The sequence below is a fragment of the Oncorhynchus tshawytscha genome, linkage group LG08 (assembly GCF_018296145.1).
Source record: "Oncorhynchus tshawytscha isolate Ot180627B linkage group LG08, Otsh_v2.0, whole genome shotgun sequence".
In the NCBI taxonomy this organism is placed as follows: Eukaryota; Metazoa; Chordata; class Actinopteri; order Salmoniformes; family Salmonidae; genus Oncorhynchus; species Oncorhynchus tshawytscha.
In genome coordinates this window covers 19,277,402-19,297,150 of record NC_056436.1, presented here as the reverse complement: position 1 = coordinate 19,297,150, position 19,749 = coordinate 19,277,402, and the positions used below count along the sequence as shown (strand labels likewise).

General features: G+C 42.5%; 1 protein-coding gene across 1 annotated transcript in view; it reads right to left on the bottom strand.

Moving 5' to 3' along the window:
- LOC112256830 (serine/threonine-protein kinase D1-like) overlaps positions 1-19,749 on the bottom strand; it is a 50,370-nt gene that overhangs the window by 17,332 nt on the left and 13,289 nt on the right. Inside the window, exons 2-8 of the mRNA XM_024430362.2 lie at positions 13,119-13,257; positions 7,665-7,796; positions 5,433-5,596; positions 3,900-3,923; positions 3,443-3,647; positions 2,122-2,199; positions 1,499-1,691 (exon numbers count right to left, since the gene is read on the bottom strand). Coding sequence (XP_024286130.1) covers positions 1,499-1,691; positions 2,122-2,199; positions 3,443-3,647; positions 3,900-3,923; positions 5,433-5,596; positions 7,665-7,796; positions 13,119-13,257 — 935 coding nt within the window. The remainder of the gene's footprint in view (positions 1-1,498; positions 1,692-2,121; positions 2,200-3,442; positions 3,648-3,899; positions 3,924-5,432; positions 5,597-7,664; positions 7,797-13,118; positions 13,258-19,749) is intronic.

The window sequence follows — 19,749 nt, the reverse complement described above, 5'->3', positions numbered from 1 at the left end:
AACTGGGATGTGGATATGAAACTATGGTTAGGGTTGTGGTTAAGGCTAAGGGTTGAACCGGAATGTGGACATGAAGCTAGGGTTAGGGTTGTGGTTAAGGCTAAGGGTTGAACCGGAATGTGGACATGAAGCTAGGGTTAGGGTTGAGGTTAAGGCTAAGGGTTGAACCAGAATGTGGACATGAAGCTAGGGTTAGGGTTGAGGTTAAGGGTTGCTGTGGACATGAAGCTAGTTAGAACCTAGAATGTGGACATGAAGCTAGGGTTAGGGTTGTGGTTAAGGCTAAGGGTTGAACCGGAATGTGGACATGAAGCTAGGGTTAGGGTTGAGGTTAAGGCTAAGGGTTGAACCATGAAGCTAATGTGGACATGAAGCTAAGGGTTAGGGTTGAGGTTAAGGGTTGAACCGGAATGTGGACATGAAGCTAGGGTTAGGGTTGAGGTTAAGGGTTGAACCAGAATGTGGACATGAAGCTAGGGTTAGGGTTGTGGTTAAGGCTAAGGGTTGAACCGGAATGTGGACATGAAGCTAGGGTTAGGGTTGTGGTTAAGGCTAAGGGTTGAACCGGAATGTGGACATGAAGCTAGGGTTAGGGTTGAGGTTAAGGCTAAGGGTTGAACCAGAATGTGGACATGAAGCTAGGGTTAGGGTTGTGGTTAAGGCTAAGGGTTGAACCGGAATGTGGACATGAAGCTAGGGTTAGGGTTGAGGTTAAGGGTTGAACCGGAATGTGGACATGAAGCTAGGGTTAGGGTTGAGGTTAAGGCTAAGGCTAAGGGTTGAACCGGAATGTGGACATGAAGCTAGGGGGTTGTGGTTAAGGCTAAGGGTTGAACCGGTGGACATGAAGCTAGGGTTAGGGTTGAGGTTAAGGTTAAGGATTGAACCAGAATGTGGACATGAAGCTAGGGTTAGGGTTGAACTAAGGGTTGAACCGGAATGTGGACATGAAGCTAGGGTTAGGGTTGAGGTTAAGGTTAAGGGTTGAACCGGAATGTGGACATGAAGCTAGGGTTAGGGTTGAGGTTAAGGTTAAGGATTGAACCAGAATGTGGACATGAAGCTAGGGTTAGGGTTGAGGTTAAGGCTAAGGGTTGAACCGGAATGTGGACATGAAGCTAGGGTTAGGGTTGAGGTTAAGGTTAAGGATTGAACCAGAATGTGGACATGAAGCTAGGGTTAGGGTTGAGGTTAAGGCTAAGGGTTGAACCGGAATGTGGACATGAAGCTAGGGTTAGGGTTGTGGTTAAGGCTAAGGGTTGAACCGGAATGTGGACATGAAGTTAGGGTTAGGGTTGTGGTTAAGGCTAAGGGTTGAACCGGAATGTGGACATGAAGCTAGGGCTAGGATTATGGGTAGGGTAAGGGTTGAGCCGGGGTAAATTGCTTCATTCTAAGCAGTATGCTAGAATGGATATTTTAACAGGACCTATGACTACTGTACATATCCACAGCCATAGCCATTGGGGGTCCCCCTGTCCCAGGCCCAGTCAATCACCTTATAGCCCTGTTGCAGTCATCCTCTGGGTCATGGAGGTCTCCCATTTCCCCATGGCCAGCCTCCAGCAGGCCCGAGTCAGGCACTATGGCCTCCTCCATGTCATCCATCAGACCACTGTTCATGTCACTGTCGTGGTCGTCACAACCCTCCCCCATCCCCACATCAGACTCCGCCCCTGAGCTCAGCAGATCTGGAGGAGGAGGAGAAACAGTTGGAAACACACAAGGTGTAGACAAAGAGAATAGTAGAAAATGAAGTTTGACAGAGAAACCCTGTTTTTTAAAAGAAGAAATAAGGAACGAAAAGCAGAAAATACAAAGAATATCAGAGTGGTAGTGTGGGAGAGATTTTTAAATAAAACAGTGACATCATTTCACAGTCATAATTCTGTTGATATTTCAAGGAATATTCTGGTACTTCCAAGAATTCAGCTGGTGTCCTATATATGATTCTCTTCCTACAGTCTCTCATAACTGAAGTAAATGTTGCAGAATTGAAAGAAATCCTGTGACATTTCTTGGAAACTACATGAGATGGACCACCACTTACTAGGAAAAATCTGCCACACTTAAAGCAAATGAATCTAAAATCTAAAAAAAAAAATCTAAAGTGAAACTTGCCTTCAGTTTTAGACACTTCTCCAAGGCAGTTGTTTGGCACTTTGGGCGCACATCGTTTATGACAGTTGAATTTGCAATCTGTAACCGTGAGAGAGAAACAGAGAGAGTGAGAGAGTGTGTAAGATGGGAAGGAGAAAGATAGAGAAATGAGAGAGAGAGAGAGAGAGAGAGAGAGAGAGAAAGGAGAGAAAGGAGAAAGAGAGAGAAAGAGAGAGAGATGGCCTGTCCATATGAAACCTGTCTAATAGCACAGTGAGTACAAACAGACCCTTATCTGTCTGCTAGAGTACCTAATGAACCGTATCACACACGATACTATCACACTCTGTTCTGCTGAATATATAAAGTACAACTCTATTGAAGTGATAATGTCCGAGAAGCCGGTGTTTAGAGGATATACTATTGGAACGGGTGTTGTTAAGCCCGATGTCACGACTCCTAACGAAGGTGGCCCCTCTTTCTGTTCGGGTGGCGCTAGGCGGTCGTCGTCACCGGCCTACTAACTGCCACCGATCCCTTTTCCATTTTCTATTGGTTTTGTCTGATTTGTTTCACCTGTTTCTTGTTTACATTTTGAGTTGGGCTATTTAAGCCGGTAGGCCCGCTTGCTCTTTGTGCGGGCTTGGTTCTTTTTCCCACTGTGTGATGTGTGGTAGTGCGTGTTGTTTAGTTACCTGTTTTGGGCATTTGTTTTATTACGCCCAGTTTCGTGGAGAGTACTATTTTTCCCTGTGTGTAATAAAGTGCTATTCTGAACTCTCTGCCTCCTGCACCTGACTCCGCACCCACTACGCCTAGTGTGTTACACCCAAGACTAAGTCGAGGGCCGGCCAACCGTTCCAATATTTACTCCAAACACCAGCGTTGAGGGCGTTATCACTTGTATACAATGGGTTACCAACATATTCAAATAACGATTGACATATTCTTGTGTACACTGTAGTAACCATAGAGTTACAGTACATCTGTGAATTATATGACGTCTATGGTAGTCACAACACTGTTTCTGCATTTGCAATTATCATGTAATTATAAAGTTACAGGGCTATCTATTAATCAGGCCACAATAGTTATTTAAGATGTCACAAAGAAAGCTTGAGGTAGAAACAACTGCCATCTGTTAGCTTTGCCAACTCTGTGACAACAGAGTCTTGAGATTTCCAAAAATAATACCATAATAATATTGAGCTGGCGAAAGCCCACAGGTGAGTCACACAGTATTACAGTATGTACTGTGTGACTCACTATCATCCCCACCTCCTCCGACCAACCACTGGTAACCTCTCTCATTATCTCAAGTTTCTCTGAACCCCTACGGTACCTTTGCATTGCAGGCCTTGACGGAACAGGCCCTTGAGTAGCTTCTTGCAGTGCTGGCAGACGGTGGGGCGTGTGTAGGAGTGGATGACTAGGGTGTGAGGCACCTTAACTTTGGACAGGAGGATTTTGTCTAACTCTATAGGCCGGCCGATGTAGGAAGAGGACCTTCTCTCTCTGCCAGAAAAGAAGTCTGTCTGTGTCTTCTGCTGTGGAGGGTAAGCAGGGTAGACTAGTTAGTGTTGCTCTGATGCCCCACTCAGAGCAAGGCACATGGTAGGTAACATATCACAAGCAACAACAACATAAGCTAAAATTATATTATTCAATCTCCTTTCTTTGTCTTATTTGTCTTATTTTGGCATATGACACAAAAAAAACAGGGAAACAGCGATGTGCTTCTGGTGATAATAGGCGTATTGATACTGCAATACGGGGGGGCAGGGTATTGGGGTACCTACCTCCATGCCGGGACTGACAGGAGACTGAGCATGCAGCGAGGAGAGAACAGGGACACACACAGGGAGGAGGTGAAGAGAGAGATCAGAGTTAAACCATAACAGTATTCACACACATGCCTGACTGCTGCTGGAGTAAAGACCTGCTCCAACAGAATTCATAATGAAAACAACCAGCCACAAAGGCCTTTATAATCACATCAGGTCCTTTATATTAGGAACATGCTACTCATCATAATTCAACAATTTGCCATTGAGAGGTTGGGAATGTGTAGGCATGTACTGCAGTAATCTATGGTGTGTGTGTGCCTGCGTCTGTGTGTGTGTGTGCCTGGGTCCGTGCGTCCATCCATGCCTGTGTGAGCATGCACATGTGTGTGTGTAGCTCTTCATGATGACCCACAGTAACCAGGGTAAACTCACCAGTAACCAGGGGTAAACTCACCAGTAACCAGGGGAAAACTCACCAGTAACCAGGGTAAACTCACCAGTAACCAGGGTAAACTCATCAGTAACCAGGGTAAACTCACCAGTAACCAGGGGTAAACCCACCAGTAACCAGAGGAAAACTCACCAGTAACCAGGGTAAACTCACCAGTAACCAGGGTAAACTCATCAGTAACCAGGATAAACTCACCAGTAACCAGGGGTAAACTCACCAGTAACCAGGGATAAACTCACCAGTAACCAGGGTAAACTCACCAGTAACCAGGGGTAAACTCATCAGTAACCAGGGTAAACTCACCAGTAACCAGGGTAAACTCACCAGTAACCAGGGATAAACTCACCAGTAACCAGGGTAAACTCACCAGTAACCAGGGGTAAACTCACCAGTAACCAGGGTAAACTCACAGTAACCAGGGTAAACTCACCAGTAACCAGGGGTAAACTCACCAGTAACCAGGGTAAACTCACCAGTAACCAGGGGTAAACTCACCAGTAACCAGGGTAAACTCACCAGTAACCAGGGTAAACTCACCAGTAACCAGGGAAAACTCACCAGTAACCAGGGTAAACTCACCAGTAACCAGGGGTAAACTCACCAGTAACCAGGGTAAACTCACCAGTAACCAGGGTAAACTCACCAGTAACCAGGGGAAAACTCACCAGTAACCAGGGGTAAACTCACCAGTAACCAGGGTAAACTCACCAGTAACCAGGGATAAACTCACCAGTAACCAGGGTAAACTCACCAGTAACCAGGGATAAACTCACCAGTAACCAGGGGTAAACTCACCAGTAACCAGGGATAAACTCACCAGTAACCAGGGTAAACTCACCAGTAACCAGGATAAACTCACCAGTAACCAGGGGTAAACTCACCAGTAACCAGGGTAAACTCACCAGTATCCAGGAGTAAACTCACCAGTAATCAGGATAAACTCACCAGTAACCAGGGTAAACTCACCAGTAACCAGGGGTAAACTCACCAGTAACCAGGGTAAACTCACCAGTAATCAGGGTAAACTCACCAGTAACCAGGGGTAAACTCATCAGTAACCAGGGTAAACTCACCAGCAACCAGGATAAACTCACCAGTAAGGCCTCGTCGGAGGTGAAAGGCGAAGGTTCATTGGACCGTGTGGTGGTCAGTGTGGTCAAGCCAGTCAGAGAGACATTGGACAACCTCCGCTTGCGGATACCACTGCAGTTATTTGGGATTTTAAAGGCACAGCGCTTGTGATAGTTCAGACCACAACCTTCAGGGGAGAGAAACAGACGGTTTCAGAGCAAAGGTGAGTTCACGTGTAACGTGGTCATTTTTATACTTGCATCAAACTTGTGAGAGACTGTCTTTATGGAACTACACTGAACAAAAATATAAATGGAACATGTCAACTGTTGGTCCCATGTTTCATGAACTGAAATAAAAGATCCCAGAAATGTTTCATATGCACAGAAAGCTTATTTCTCTCAAATGTGGTGCACAAACTTGTTGACATTCCTGTTAGTGAGCATTTCTTATTTGCCAAGGTAATCCATCCATCTGACAGGTGTGGCATATCAAGAAGCTGATTAAACAGCATGATCATTACACAGGTGCATTGCCATAGATGTCTCAGGTTTTGAGGGAGCGTGCAATTGGCATGCTGACTGCAGGAATGCCCACTAGAGCTGTTGCCAGAGAATTTAATGTTAATTTATCTACTATTAGCCAGCTCCAACATTGTTTTAGAGAATTTGGCAGTACATTCAACCGGCCTCAAAACTGCAGACCATGTGTAACCACGCCAGCCCAGGACCCACACATCCGGCTTCTTCACCTGCAGGGTCATCTGAGAACAACCACCCAGACAGTTGGTGAATCAGTGGGTTTGCGTAACCGAAGAATTTCTGCATAAACTGTCAGAAACAGTCTCAAGGAATCTCATCTGCATTCTCGTCGTTCTTAGGGTCTTGACCTGACTGCAGTTCAGCGTCATAACCGACTTCAGTGGGCAAATGCTCACCTTTTCATGGCCACTGGTACGCTGGAGAAGTGTGCTCTTCACAGATGAATCCCGGTTTCAGCTGTACCGGACAGATGGCAGACAGTATGTATGGCGTCATGTGGGCGAGCGGTTTGCTGATGTCAACGTTGTGAACAGAGTGCCCCATGGTGGCGGTGGGGTTATGGTACGGACAACGAACATAAACTATGGACAACAAACACAATGCATTTTATTGATGACAATTTGAATGCATATAGATACCCTGACAAGATCCTGTGGCCCATTGTCGTGCCATTCATCCGCCACCAACACCTCATGTTTCAGCATGATAATGCATGGCCCCATGTAGCAAGGATCACTACACAATTCTTGTAAGCTGAAAATGTCCCAGTTCTTCCACGGCCTGCATACTCACCAGACATGTCACGCATTGAACATGTATGGGTATGCTCTGGATTGACGTGATGACAGCTTGTTCCCACCAATATCCAGCAACTTCACACAGCCATTGAAGATGAGTGGAACAACATTCCTCAGGCCACAATCAACAGCCTGATCAACTTTATGTGGAAGAGAGGTGTCGCGCTGCATGTGGCAAATGGTGGTCACACCAGAAACTGACTGGTTTTCTGATCCACGCCATTACTTTTTTTTTAACGTATCAGTGACCAACAGTGAAATCCATAGATTTGGGCTTAATGAATTTATTTCAATTGATTGATTTCCTTATATGAACCGTAACTCAGTAAAATCTTTGAAATTGTTGCATGTTGCATTTATATTTTTGTTCAGTATAAGTAGGAGTCATCTAATGGAACAAGTCATTCATGGATTGTTGAAACTTTGTCTTTGGGAAACTTTCCTGCATGAGCTCGCCACCATTCCAGTCAGACACCACATTATGTAATACTTTTATACATGTTAGGCTATTGTGTGTACCTTCATCCCCTCTATGCACGACCTTTCCAACCACTTTCCAACTGCCTCCAGCCTGACAGAAGACAAATTGTTTTCTTCTTCCCAACACTCTTCAAGCAGGGACTTTGCTGCTCATCGTGGACCCTGAAGAGACCTCTTCGGACCAGAGTACACCTGAGTGGCCTGTATCCAATGTACCCTGATAATATCCCCACTTAGAAAGTTATGTAATGGTGTCAGAGTGGCTGGAACCTAATTATATTTCTTGAAATAGGTCCACGGCGGTGTCCAAAATTGTACCCTATTCCCTACAAAGTGCACTACTTCTCACCAGAGCTCTGGTCAAAAGTAGTGCACTATATGGGGAATAGGGTGCCACTTGAGACGCAGCCCAGAGCTCCTTCTATACAGTACCTACCTTCACACTTGAGACCCTGTCTCACCAGGCCCCACAGCATCTCTCCACAGTGGTCACAGAAGGCAGGGGACCGGTAGGAGTGGACAAACAAGCCATGGGGACGGATCTGGAAGTCCTCCACTGTGGCAGAGGCTAGAACAGGACAACGACAACGACAACAATAGTCAATGGTTCAATTCCAACATTTTCCTCACACTCCTAGATTTAAACAGTACTCAAGAATTGAGTTGTATTCTGTGAATAGTGATATAATAGTAGTGTAGTGGGACCATGTTTTCAATGGATGTACAATTAAAAATGAATGACCATTCCCTGGTACAGTATTTGTATATGTTGAGGTAACCAAGGCTTTTTGCTGCATATGGAGTTGTGATTTTCTGATTGGCTGGTACAGTTAGGCTGCATTGGGCCAATGGGATAGAGTGGAGAGCACAGCATGAGAGTAGACTGCCTCATCAAACACACATATCTCCCCACCAACATCCTTGTCTCAGCACGCTCAAGTAGAATACATTCTGATTAGCCATTCTGCTGGGTAAACTGCTTCAATTTATTCAAATTATTGTTTTGCCTTTTGTTTAAAGGCCAATATATGTTTGGAAGTTTAACAACATGTAAACTGTCATTACATGCTTCCGAAAATTAGTGTGTATGTGAATGTGGAGTCTAGGTAGTCTTAATCTAAATATGTTTATTTGCATTTTAAAATGTGTTCCTATGTCAAATTAGTAGTTCTAGTGGCTTGCTTATTAGTACAGCATACTACAAGAACACAAACTTTACTGCGGTGGTAAAGACTGCTCACATGATACACAGTGTATCTACATTCCAGTATGGTACAGTATTGATCATTTGACTCTTCCACAATGGCAAAAAGTGTTACAGTGTGCCACATTTCTGTGTACAAACAGGGCAGAAAGCATTCTCATAGGACAGAGTTCAAGTTGAGTTCTTCCTCTCTTCCATATTTATGTTTACAGTATGGTGTACACACCCCTGCTTGCATCCAGTAGCATCCTGCGCCAACGTAACAAATGTACGCTGTTCACACCCTCATGCTGATGACAGAAAAAGTGGTTTTAGCATCCTATCCACCTTCACACTAATTCACTTGCTCTAGAAGTTGAAAAGCTCAAACGAGGAAACACAAATTGGGAGATCTTTGACAGCAAGACTGACTGGTGAAAACAACTCTCTGGGATGCAGTGTAACATACCGTAATGTTAATTTACCAACCATAAGCGTTCTTATTTCTCCTTGTACGTAGGAGATTTAACCCAAGTGATCATCTGTGAAGGGAATGAATGATTTTATTGATGAGTTCAATGGAGCTCAAGTGTACTGGATCTGTCAAGTTGGGAAGCGTTTATAGCAGCTGCTCTATTTTAGCATGATCACACTCACACTGTCTTCCCTCATATGTCTTCTAAGACTTATCAAGATTAAGGAACAAAGGAAGGTTATATCTTGTTTTGATCTTTTATCTCAAATGTGAGTGTGAGCATAAACTGAGATTAACTGAATAAAGACAGTAGTACACAAATAAATACCTGTGCAGTAAGACATACCAATGTGAACCTTTACAACACGTGACCCTAACATAACACAATAGCTATACATTAGAATCAATGCAGTTCTCTGTTGTGATTCACTTTGCGCTGCCTGGCTGATGCAGAAACAGACACAGAAACACATGTCAACACACCACAGTCAACAGAGGACACATTTTGTTCAGATCAGCCACCTTGGTGGAACTGACCACAATTAATAACCACAGACTGTCTCGTCTTCACTTCTTCTTTCTGACAGTTGTAAGGTTTTCCCTGCGTTTCTTTTAGTGTGCTCACATATCAGCTGTTGAGTGTGTCATTAAAAAGTGTCATGACAGATGTCGGAGCATGTGTATGAGAATCTGTGCATCTGGGCGAGTAAATCACTAAATCACCTGAGCCGTCACCTTCCCAGTGAGGCGTGTAGCCAAGGTAACAGAGGTGTCGTTCTACCCCATGTCTCCTCTGTCGCTGTACCAGACACAACTAAATGACCTGCTATACTGTAACACACAGAGGGGGAAGAGAAAGCCTGCCAAGTGTTTAGAAAAACACTTTACCAGTGTCAAGATTGATACTTGGATCACGTCCTACTCCTGAGCTAAGATAAGCCAACCCCTGATTTCTCATCGGGTGAGGCATTTAAACTTTCCACAACAAGGGGAGCGGGTGGAGAGGGGCAGCTAACCTTCTATATTCTATATTATTTCACGAGAGGGGCATCTGAGAGCTTACTGTCTTTGGTAAATGTGCATATTGGGATAGCTCCAAATGTCTAGACCTTGACTTGTTCTGATTGGCAGCTAACCTTCTAGAGTTTTTATTATTAACTATTTAACTAGGCATGTCCGTTGAGAACAAATTCTTACTTACAATGATGACCTACCCTGGCCAAACCCTGGACGACGCTGCACCAATTATGCCCCTATGGTGTTCCCAATCACAGCCAGATGTGATACAGCCTGGACTTGAACCAGAGACTGTAGTGACACCTCTTGCACTGAGATGCAGTGCCCAAGACCGCTGCGCCTAAGACCGCTGCGCCACTCTGGATATGTGGATAAATGATCTTTGGTAGCAGGCTACATCAGCCAGCAGCAACATGCACTATAGTTCTGTATTTTGTCATGCAGACAGTTATTCATGTTCTTGTCTGTTGTGTTGACTGACTTAACCATATAGCTATTAGCCAAGCACACTGACACAAGCTTATGTCATGTAAATCCATTTCATAGTAACATTATGTCCTCACTATTATCATTGTGTCGTCTGATTAGTCCATTACTCTGGGTAACATCTCTCTCCTCCTTTTCAAGCTGCTATTATGGAGATGCTTTGTACTCTGTTCACCATCTGTATGAAGCTTGAACATGTTCTGCATTTAGAACACAACAAAAGGAACCTACCAATTTCTGCTGTTATTCAACCTCAAGGGTTCAAAGGAGAGTTCACCTCTCTTCCCTATGTCAACTGGTCTATTCCAGAGGCTATATAACTGACAGAAAGGAGAGTTCACCTCTCTTCCCTATGTCAACTGGTCTATTCCAGAGGCTATATAACTGACAGAAAGGAGAGTTCACCTCTCTTCCCTATGTCAACTGGTCTATTCCAGAGGCTATATAACTGACAGAAAGGAGAGTTCACCTCTCTACCCTATGTCAACTGGTCTATTCCAGAGGCTATATAACTGACAGAAAGGAGAGTTCACCTCTCTTCCCTATGTCAACTGGTCTATTCCAGAGGCTATATAACTGACAGAAAGGAGAGTTCACCTCTCTACCCTATGTCAACTGGTCTATTCCAGAGGCTATATAACTGACAGAAAGGAGAGTTCACCTCTCTACCCTATGTCAACTGGTCTATTCCAGAGGCTATATAACTGACAGAAAGGAGAGTTCACCTCTCTTCCCTATGTCAACTGGTCTATTCCAGAGGCTATATAACTGACAGAAAGGAGAGTTCACCTCTCTTCCCTATGTCAACTGGTCTATTCCAGAGGCTATATAACTGACAGAAAGGAGAGTTCACCTCTCTTCCCTATGTCAACTGGTCTATTCCAGAGGCTATATAACTGACAGAAAGGAGAGTTCACCTCTCTTCCCTATGTCAACTGGTCTATTCCAGAGGCTATATAACTGACAGAAAGGAGAGTTCACCTCTCTACCCTATGTCAACTGGTCTATTCCAGAGGCTATATAACTGACAGAAAGGAGAGCTGAATAGAACCAGTGAATGCAATAGGCCTATGTTCAATTGCAAATGAAATCAGATCAAATCCAATTTTATTGGTCACATGCACATGGTTAGAAGATGTTAATGTCAGTGTAGTGAAATGCTTGTGCTTCTAGTTCCAACAGTGCAGTAATATCTAACAAGTAATCTAACAATTTCCCAACAACTACCTAATACACACAAATCTAAAGGGATGAATGAGAATATGTACATATAAGTATATGGATGAGCGATGGCCAAGTGGCATAGGCAAGTTGAGGTAGATGGTATAATATACAGTATATACATGTGATATGAGTAATGTAAGATATGTAAACATTATTAAAGTGGCATTGTTTAAAGTGACTAGTGATCCATTTATTAAAGTGTCCAGTGATTGCGTCTCAATGTAGGCAGCAGCCTCTCTGAGTTAGTGATTGCTGTTTAGCAGTCTGATGTCCTCGAGATAGAAGCTGTTTTTCAGTCTCTCGGTCCCAGCTTTGATGCACCTGTACTGACCTCGCCTTCTGGATGATAGCGGTGAAAACAGGCACTGCCTCGGGTTGTTGTTGTCCTTGATGATCTTTTTGGCCTTCCTGTGACATCGGGTGCTGTAGGTGTCATGGAGGGCAGGTAGTTTGCCCCCAGTGATGCGTTGTGCAGATAGAGGATAGAGGGGTGCTCCCTCTGCAGTTTCCTGAAGTCCACGATCATTTCCTTTGTTTTGTTGACGTTGAGTGAAAGTTTGTTTTCCTGACACCACACTCTGAGTGTCCTCACCTCCTCCCTGTAGGCCGTCTCGTTGTTGTTGGTGATCAAGACCACTACTGTTGTGTTGTCTGCAAACTTGATGATTGAGTTGAAGGCGTGCATGGCCGTGTAGTCGTGGGTGAACAGGGAGTACAGGAGAGGGCTGAGCAGACACCCTTGTGGGGCCCCAGTGTTGAGGCAAAGTGGAGATGTTGTTTCCTACCTTCACCACCTGGGTGCGGCCCGTCAGAAAGTCCAGGACCCAGTTGCACAGGGAGGGGTTGAGACCCAGGGCCTCCAGCTTGATGATGAGCTTGTAGGGTACTATGGTGCTGAGCTGTAGTCAATGAACAGCATTCTTACATACAGTACGTATTATTTTTGTCCAGATGGGATAGGGCAGTGTGCAGTGTGATGGCGATTGCGTCATCTGTGGACCTGTTGGGGCGGTATGCAAACTGAAGTGGGTCTAGGGTGGCAGGTAAGGTGGCGGTGATATGATCTGCATTATTGATATGCGTTAATATACTGTGGACAAAGGTTAAATGAATGTAGCCTATATGCAAAAAGAACACAGGTGAACAGAACTCACCCTCAAACAGGAGCATGCTGCATACTCAAATCCACAGGAACCCTTTATGCATGTTGAGAAGTTCCACTTTAAATGATGAAGATGAAGATAAGGTTGTGCCATGCGTGACCTTCTAAGGAGGGATCATTTTCATTAGGGAAACTGTAACAAAATGTTTTTAAACATTTTGCATCAGAAAACCAAAACAAATGTTTCCTATTGGTCAAGTTTGGGTATTTCCTCCCTATCTCAGTTTATTTTCTTCCGTTTTGGGCTAACGGACACAACCCTATTCTAGTGTGTACTGTAGTCTTATCTGACAGGACCACCTCAACCAGGTAGTGTGTATTGTGTAGTGAACATTGGTCTTACCTGACAGGACTACCTCAACCAGGTCTCCCTCTGTGATGTCTGTAGCACATTTCACCAGCTGGAGGATGTTCTCTGAGCCTGGGTCGTGGCGGAACAGCAGGATCTTGTCATACATCCCATAGAAGCCACACTCGGGTAACTGTGTGGGAGAGACAAAAAGGGTAGCTGCCATTGGTTAACATTTGATAGGTTTTCTTGTTTGGTTGACTAGAGTTCTGTTCATACCCAATTTGTTGTTATATTGCTTGTTGACTTCGTGGAGAGAAATGTACAATTATTTCCTTTCAAACTATTATAAAACATGATGTTTAATTGTCACATTAAAGAGGCCCTTTTCTGCTTTGTTTGTATGCAACCCAAGAAGACAGCAGTCTCAATAGAGGCCCTTCTGGGGGCATCTCACACAGCAGACTAGGACAGAGTGTACGCTATAGTGTACGCTATTCTCCACATAGCTCACCCTAATATACATGCTACTGTACATACCATTTTCTTTTCAAGTTATATACGGTCTATACACACCATGTATTTATATTTATATTCTGGATTCTGACACTGCTCACTCTAATATATCTACGTGGAGAGTTAATTGGACTTGTTCTGACATTTCGTTGTTCATTGTTTTATTTTATTTGTGTATTAGTATTGTATTTGCTAGACATTCGACTGAACTGTTGGAACTAGTAACGTAAGCATTTCACTGCACCTGCTACATACAACACCTGCAAATCTGTGTACGTGACCATTAAACTTTGATATGATTTTGATTACATTAACCTTATAACATTTAGAGGAACAGTGATGTTGTCTCTAAATTCAATTTAGAGAGCCCATAGTTCAAATTTTCACAATTGATGATACTGTACTGTCTGATACCAAACTGACAATTGATGTAATATATATACTAGCGCATTACTGAGTAGCTCCAATGGTTCTTCAGGGATATTTACAAAGCTGTTCATCACAGCCTCCATTCAGTAGTAATGCAAGTCACAGCTAAGTAATATGCCTGTTCAAATTGGTTTTACCCTGCTGATTATGGAGCCCCATAATGATGCAGACTGTTATAAGCATGTTACAAGCCCGTATTATGTCTTATTATGCAGCTTATAATATGTTATATACAGTCTTTACCAAGTGGCAGAAGCCTATAGCCAACAAACAGACGTGGCAATTGTCTTCCTTTGGTAAATGTAGGGTAGGTGTTAAACCAAACAGTCTGTTGCCAAGGAGCCCACATTAATTAACAGAGACCTTACTATATTTTAATGGAGTTAGAAAATTACCTGTGCTTAATACAAATAAATACCCAGGATACTAGAAAACAGCCCACAGCAAGGACACTAAACAAACCTGGGGTGATTTCAATTAGGTGAAACGTATAGAATATTGCAGAGAGAAACGCATTGGATAGAGCCGCACATGCTGTAATGTTGCACCCAGCTGAACAGACCCTTGGTATTTAGAAACATAGTAAAAGGAGACTGGTCTGTTTCACCATGTTCTGTAGTAGAACACTGGATTTCTCAAGGTCAGTTTTCACTAATCTATCCAAAGTCAAACTACTTGCACTACGTTTAAACACTATTTCTGTGGTTAGTTACAAAACAGTTTTAGGAATAACAGCCTGCCAATCAATCCAATGTCAAAGAAAAGAGCAACATATTGACTGACCTGTGTAGTGTGGTGAGGGAACCACTGCTGTGCATAACCCGCTATTGATCTACTCTGATGAGCTAGGTTACAGCATGTAGCCAATTCCACTACTTCATCATCTAGCCAAGCTCACATCACACACACACACACCCAGCCCCCCCACACACACACATACACACACATACAGGGATACAGTCATTTGATCAACTGTTACCCTTAGACTAGTCACAAAGTAACACTGACAATGGGCTGTTGCAATATTATTATTGTAATAACTCTGAGAGATAATGATATGTTTTGCAACGGGACCACCTGAGGATAACAATGCAACAGAAACAGCTAGAGGGAAAGAGACCTAGTAGATGTTTTTAATCAATGAGAATGAACAATGATAATATATTCCAAATATTGTCTAAGACAAAAAGAAAGAAGACTTCAAGTGGCATGGAAATTAACATATCTCTATCATAAAATAAAGTTAAGCATCTCACAATTGTACGATGAGTCTAATATGTTAGCTAATCCTATTGTGAATAATGCATCTTAGTAGCAATATCACACATTTTAGGATGTTTTCACACTTGGTCACATTCAGACAATTTTTGTAAACCCAAATTTGTTGTGCAGTGTGAACACTCCAAAAGGAACTCAGACCACTTAAAATAACCCCTGAAGAGAACCGAACTGAGACCATCGCAAGAGGTGGTCTGAGTTCAGTTCACTTTAATTACAAGGTCCGGCTCACTTTTTTAAGGTAATATGTACACAAAGTTCTCCAGGTTGGCTTGACATTATGCAACACCGTTTCCCTTGCCATAACACCTCTCATTGGTTCTGCAAAAGTGAGAAGATGATGATTCAGATTCGTGGAGGAAAAAAAAGTATGTGTGGCGTTTTGTACTGACAAGATGTTTCTGATTATTTGTTTGCAATATGTGAGCTATAGGCTAAAAGAGCTTCATATGCTGTTTATTTGATTGTGGGGTTTGAATAGTGTGAGAAGACAACAATATTTTGTGATAATCACAAAATAGGTTACAAAATCAACACTAGCTCTTAAAGGGGCAGTAGCCTACATTGGGTTTTCAATTACAGAAATATTTAATCTGCAATTATTATTTATTTTTCTCTTACCAAGCATATTTACATGTTAATATTATCTTCTGATTATAATTAGTATGTATTGTCTTTGAACTAAATGCAATCTATTAGCATCCAAATTGTAAATACAGTTGTAGTCGGAAGTTTACATACACCTTAGTTTTCACAATTCCTGACATTTAATCCTGGTAAAAATTCCCTGTCTAAGGTCAGTTAGGATCACCACTTTATTTCAAGAATGTGAAATGTCAGATTAATTGTAGAGAGAATTATTTATTTCAGCTTTTATTTCTTTCGTCACATTCCCAGTGGGTCTGAAGTTTACATACACTCAATTAGTATTTGGTAGCATTGCCTTCACATTGTTTAACTTGGGTCAAACATTTCAGGTAGCCTTCCACAAGCTCCCCACAAAACGTTGGGTGAATTTTGGCCCAGTCCTCCTGACAGAGCTGGTGTAACTGAGTCAGGTTTGTAGGCCTCCTTGCTCGCACACACTTTTTCAGTTCTGCCCACAAATGTTCAGTAGGCTTGAGGTCAGGACTTTGTTATGGCAACTCCAATACCTTGACTTTGTTGTCCTTAAGCCATTTTGACATAACTTTGGAAGTATGCGTGGGGTCATTGTCCATTTGGAAGACCCATTTGCGACCAAGCTTTAACATCCTGACTGATGTCTTGAGATGTTGCTTCAATATATCCACATAATTTCCCTCCCTCATGATGCCATCTATTTTGTGAAGCGCACCAGTCCCTCCTGCAGCAAAGCACCCCCACAACATGTTGCTGCCACCCCCGTGCTTCACGGTTGGGATGGTGTTCTTCGGCTTGCAAGCCTCCCCCTTTTTCCTCCAAACATAACGATGGTCATTATGGCCAAACAGTTCTATTTTTGTCTCATCAGACTAGAGGACATTTCTCCAAAAAGTGCGATCTTTGTCCCCATGTGCAGCTGCAAACCGTAGTCTGGCTTTTTATGGCGGTTTTGGAGCAGTGGCTTCTTCCTTGCTGAGCGGCCTTTCAGGTTATGTCGATATAGGACTCGTTTTAATATGGATATTGATACTTTTGTACCTGTTTCCTCCAGCATCTTCACAAGGTCCTTTGCTGTTGTTCGGGGATTTATTTGCACTTTTCACACCAAGGTACGTTCATCTCTTGGAGACAGAATGCATCTCATTCCTGAGCGGTATGATGGCTGCGTGGTCCCATGGTGTTTATACTTGCGTACTATTGTTTGTACAGATGAAAGTGGTACCTTCAGGCATTTGGAAATTGCTCCCAAGGATGAACCAGACTCGTGGAGGTCTACAATTTCTTTCTGATGTCTTGGCTGACTTCTTTTGATTTTCCCATGATGTCAAGCAAAGAGGCATTGAGTTTGAAGGTAGGCCTTGAAATACATCCACAGGTACACCTCCAATTGACTCAAATGATGTCAATTAGCCTATCAGAAGCGTCTAAAGCCATGGCATCATTTTCTGGAATTTCCCAAGCTGTTAAAGGCACAGTAAACTTAGTGTATGTAAACTTCTGACCCACTAGATTTGTGATACAGTGAATTATAAGTGAAATAATCTGTCTGTAAACAATTGTTGGAGAATTTACTTGTGTCATGCACAAAGTAGATGTCCTAACCAACTTGCCAAAACTATAGTTTGTTAAGAAGAAATTTGTGGAGTGGTTGAAAAATGAGTTTTAATGACTCCAACCTAAGTGTATGTAAACTTCCGACATCAACTGTAGGTATATCTAGCTGTCTGATAACACATTCTGATGGAATGGCTTTTCCTGCACTTCGTAAAAACCCAGAGTGCATTGAGGGAATGGTGGTAAAAGATCTTGGTTCCTTTCATATCAATGTGAATGCAAAGATAACTCAGACTACAAAATAGATGAGGCAAACTAGCAAAAGAGTTGAGTCCTCATTCAAAGGCAAGGGCAGTGTAAATACAAAGAGAACTGAGTTATTTGACTCTTTTTTTTACCCCAGAGTTCACTTTAATTAAAGAGGACTGAGATCACTTATTTTAAGGAGGACTTAGCTTACCTTCAGAAAAGGTACAGATTTGACTTTTTAGGGTGCCACCACTGTGACAAAGCTGTGTGTTCCTTTTAAGTGGCAAAAAAATTACCTCTAAAAAGGTTTTTGGGTGTTGCTTTAACACTGTAGTGTGTAAAGCCTTATTTGCATATTTCCCAGGGTGCCTTTCAAACACATTTTTGAGTTACCAGTACCACCCATATGACTGTGTGCTAGTGATAGAGATGGTTGTAGCATTCAATGGCTTTCAGTCCTGTAGAGTGCCTAAATTAAAATTGTATCGTTGAAATTAAACTCTTCGTGACAATACATTACATATATCATAAGGCGATAACTTGACAGCCTAGTTTTACCGCAACACAGTGGTCTGAAACTCCTGGTTTGCAGGCCACATTAGGCAAGTGACATTATGCTGGCTTGCAAAGTGATATGTATTTCCTATTTGAATCCAGCCAAAGTTAGAATATCCATGAATGTTAACTTTTAATCACCTGAATTCTGCATTTATAATGACTGCCAAGGTAGGGAATAATAAAAAATGAGACTATGTAAACCATCTAAACGGGAACAACTATCTCAGTAACGGGTGCAATAAGTCCAAATACTAACAGATTGGATTAGTTTAGAAAAATGTATGATATTTATCTTTGTGTCGCATAAGATCAATCAAGCAATGTGCATGCAAAAACACATATTGAAACAAACAAACAAAAATCGACCTGCAATAGAGCATGCTGGGAAATATGATAATGATTGGTGTGGTTTTTGAGAGTGTGTGATGATTGTCCCTTTATATTCAAAATATTGGGTACAAAAATGTACCATTATAGTAGATTATCCACACATGTACCCTAAAAGGTACCGAACAGTAGGCCTACCATGTAAGATTTTATCTGTATATTTGAAGATACATTATGTGATTTAAAAAAATATTTTTTTATATTTGTACTGTACCCTAACCATACCCTTATTTCTAAGAGTGTGGAAAATACAAATCTATATCTCAATTTTCTCCACCTAGTTAATGGCAGTAGATATCTCTCCTGTCAGCCTCTAATGAGGTCTGTACAAAAATATACAGAGGTAAGTGTGGTACTGAGGTCACCATGAGAGCAACCCCACTGTAACAGTAGGGTTGTCATGGCAGCGTAACCCAAGGCTCGATTCCTGATTGAAATTATATTCATTTATTTGACACAACGGATTCACATATATCTGCTGAATGTCTGAACCATCAAAAGAAAAGCAGAGAGAGACTGAACCTTGTCATTTACCCCCCTATGAGGGAGAAATGCTTCTTTTAAAAGCACAGGACATTCACAGGCAACAGTACTAGCTATATTGCCTCTCTGGCGAGACTGATGTGGCACTTCCAAGATGGCCTTTCAACACTGTTATTTTCCTGCTTTATATTTTTTACGGATAAGTGCGATGTACAAAGAACATCAATTTGGAGGCCGTCTTCTCTCTCAAACAATAGGCGCAGTCAGTGGCGTAGCTAGCTGAAGTTCTGTTTTTAACACTGTTAGAAGCAGCTGCGGCTCAGTCCGTCGGCTGAGCGGGAAATAGCCTCTGAAAGCTATTCAGCCTGTGTGAATCACCAATGCAGCTCTAACTGCCGTTCTGCTCTCACACCTACGCCATAGACTAGTCTTATTGAGTTGCCCTTCCTTCTGAGAACATCAACCTATGCTTTTCTTTCACCTTACACCTTGGTAGCAAACTCCACTGTGCAAAGGTTTAAATCTTGTTGTTGAGGTTTTCAAACAAGATATTTGTGACTACGGTCACTTTTCAAAGTCAAACAACATCATTCTTTCAAAAGGTGGA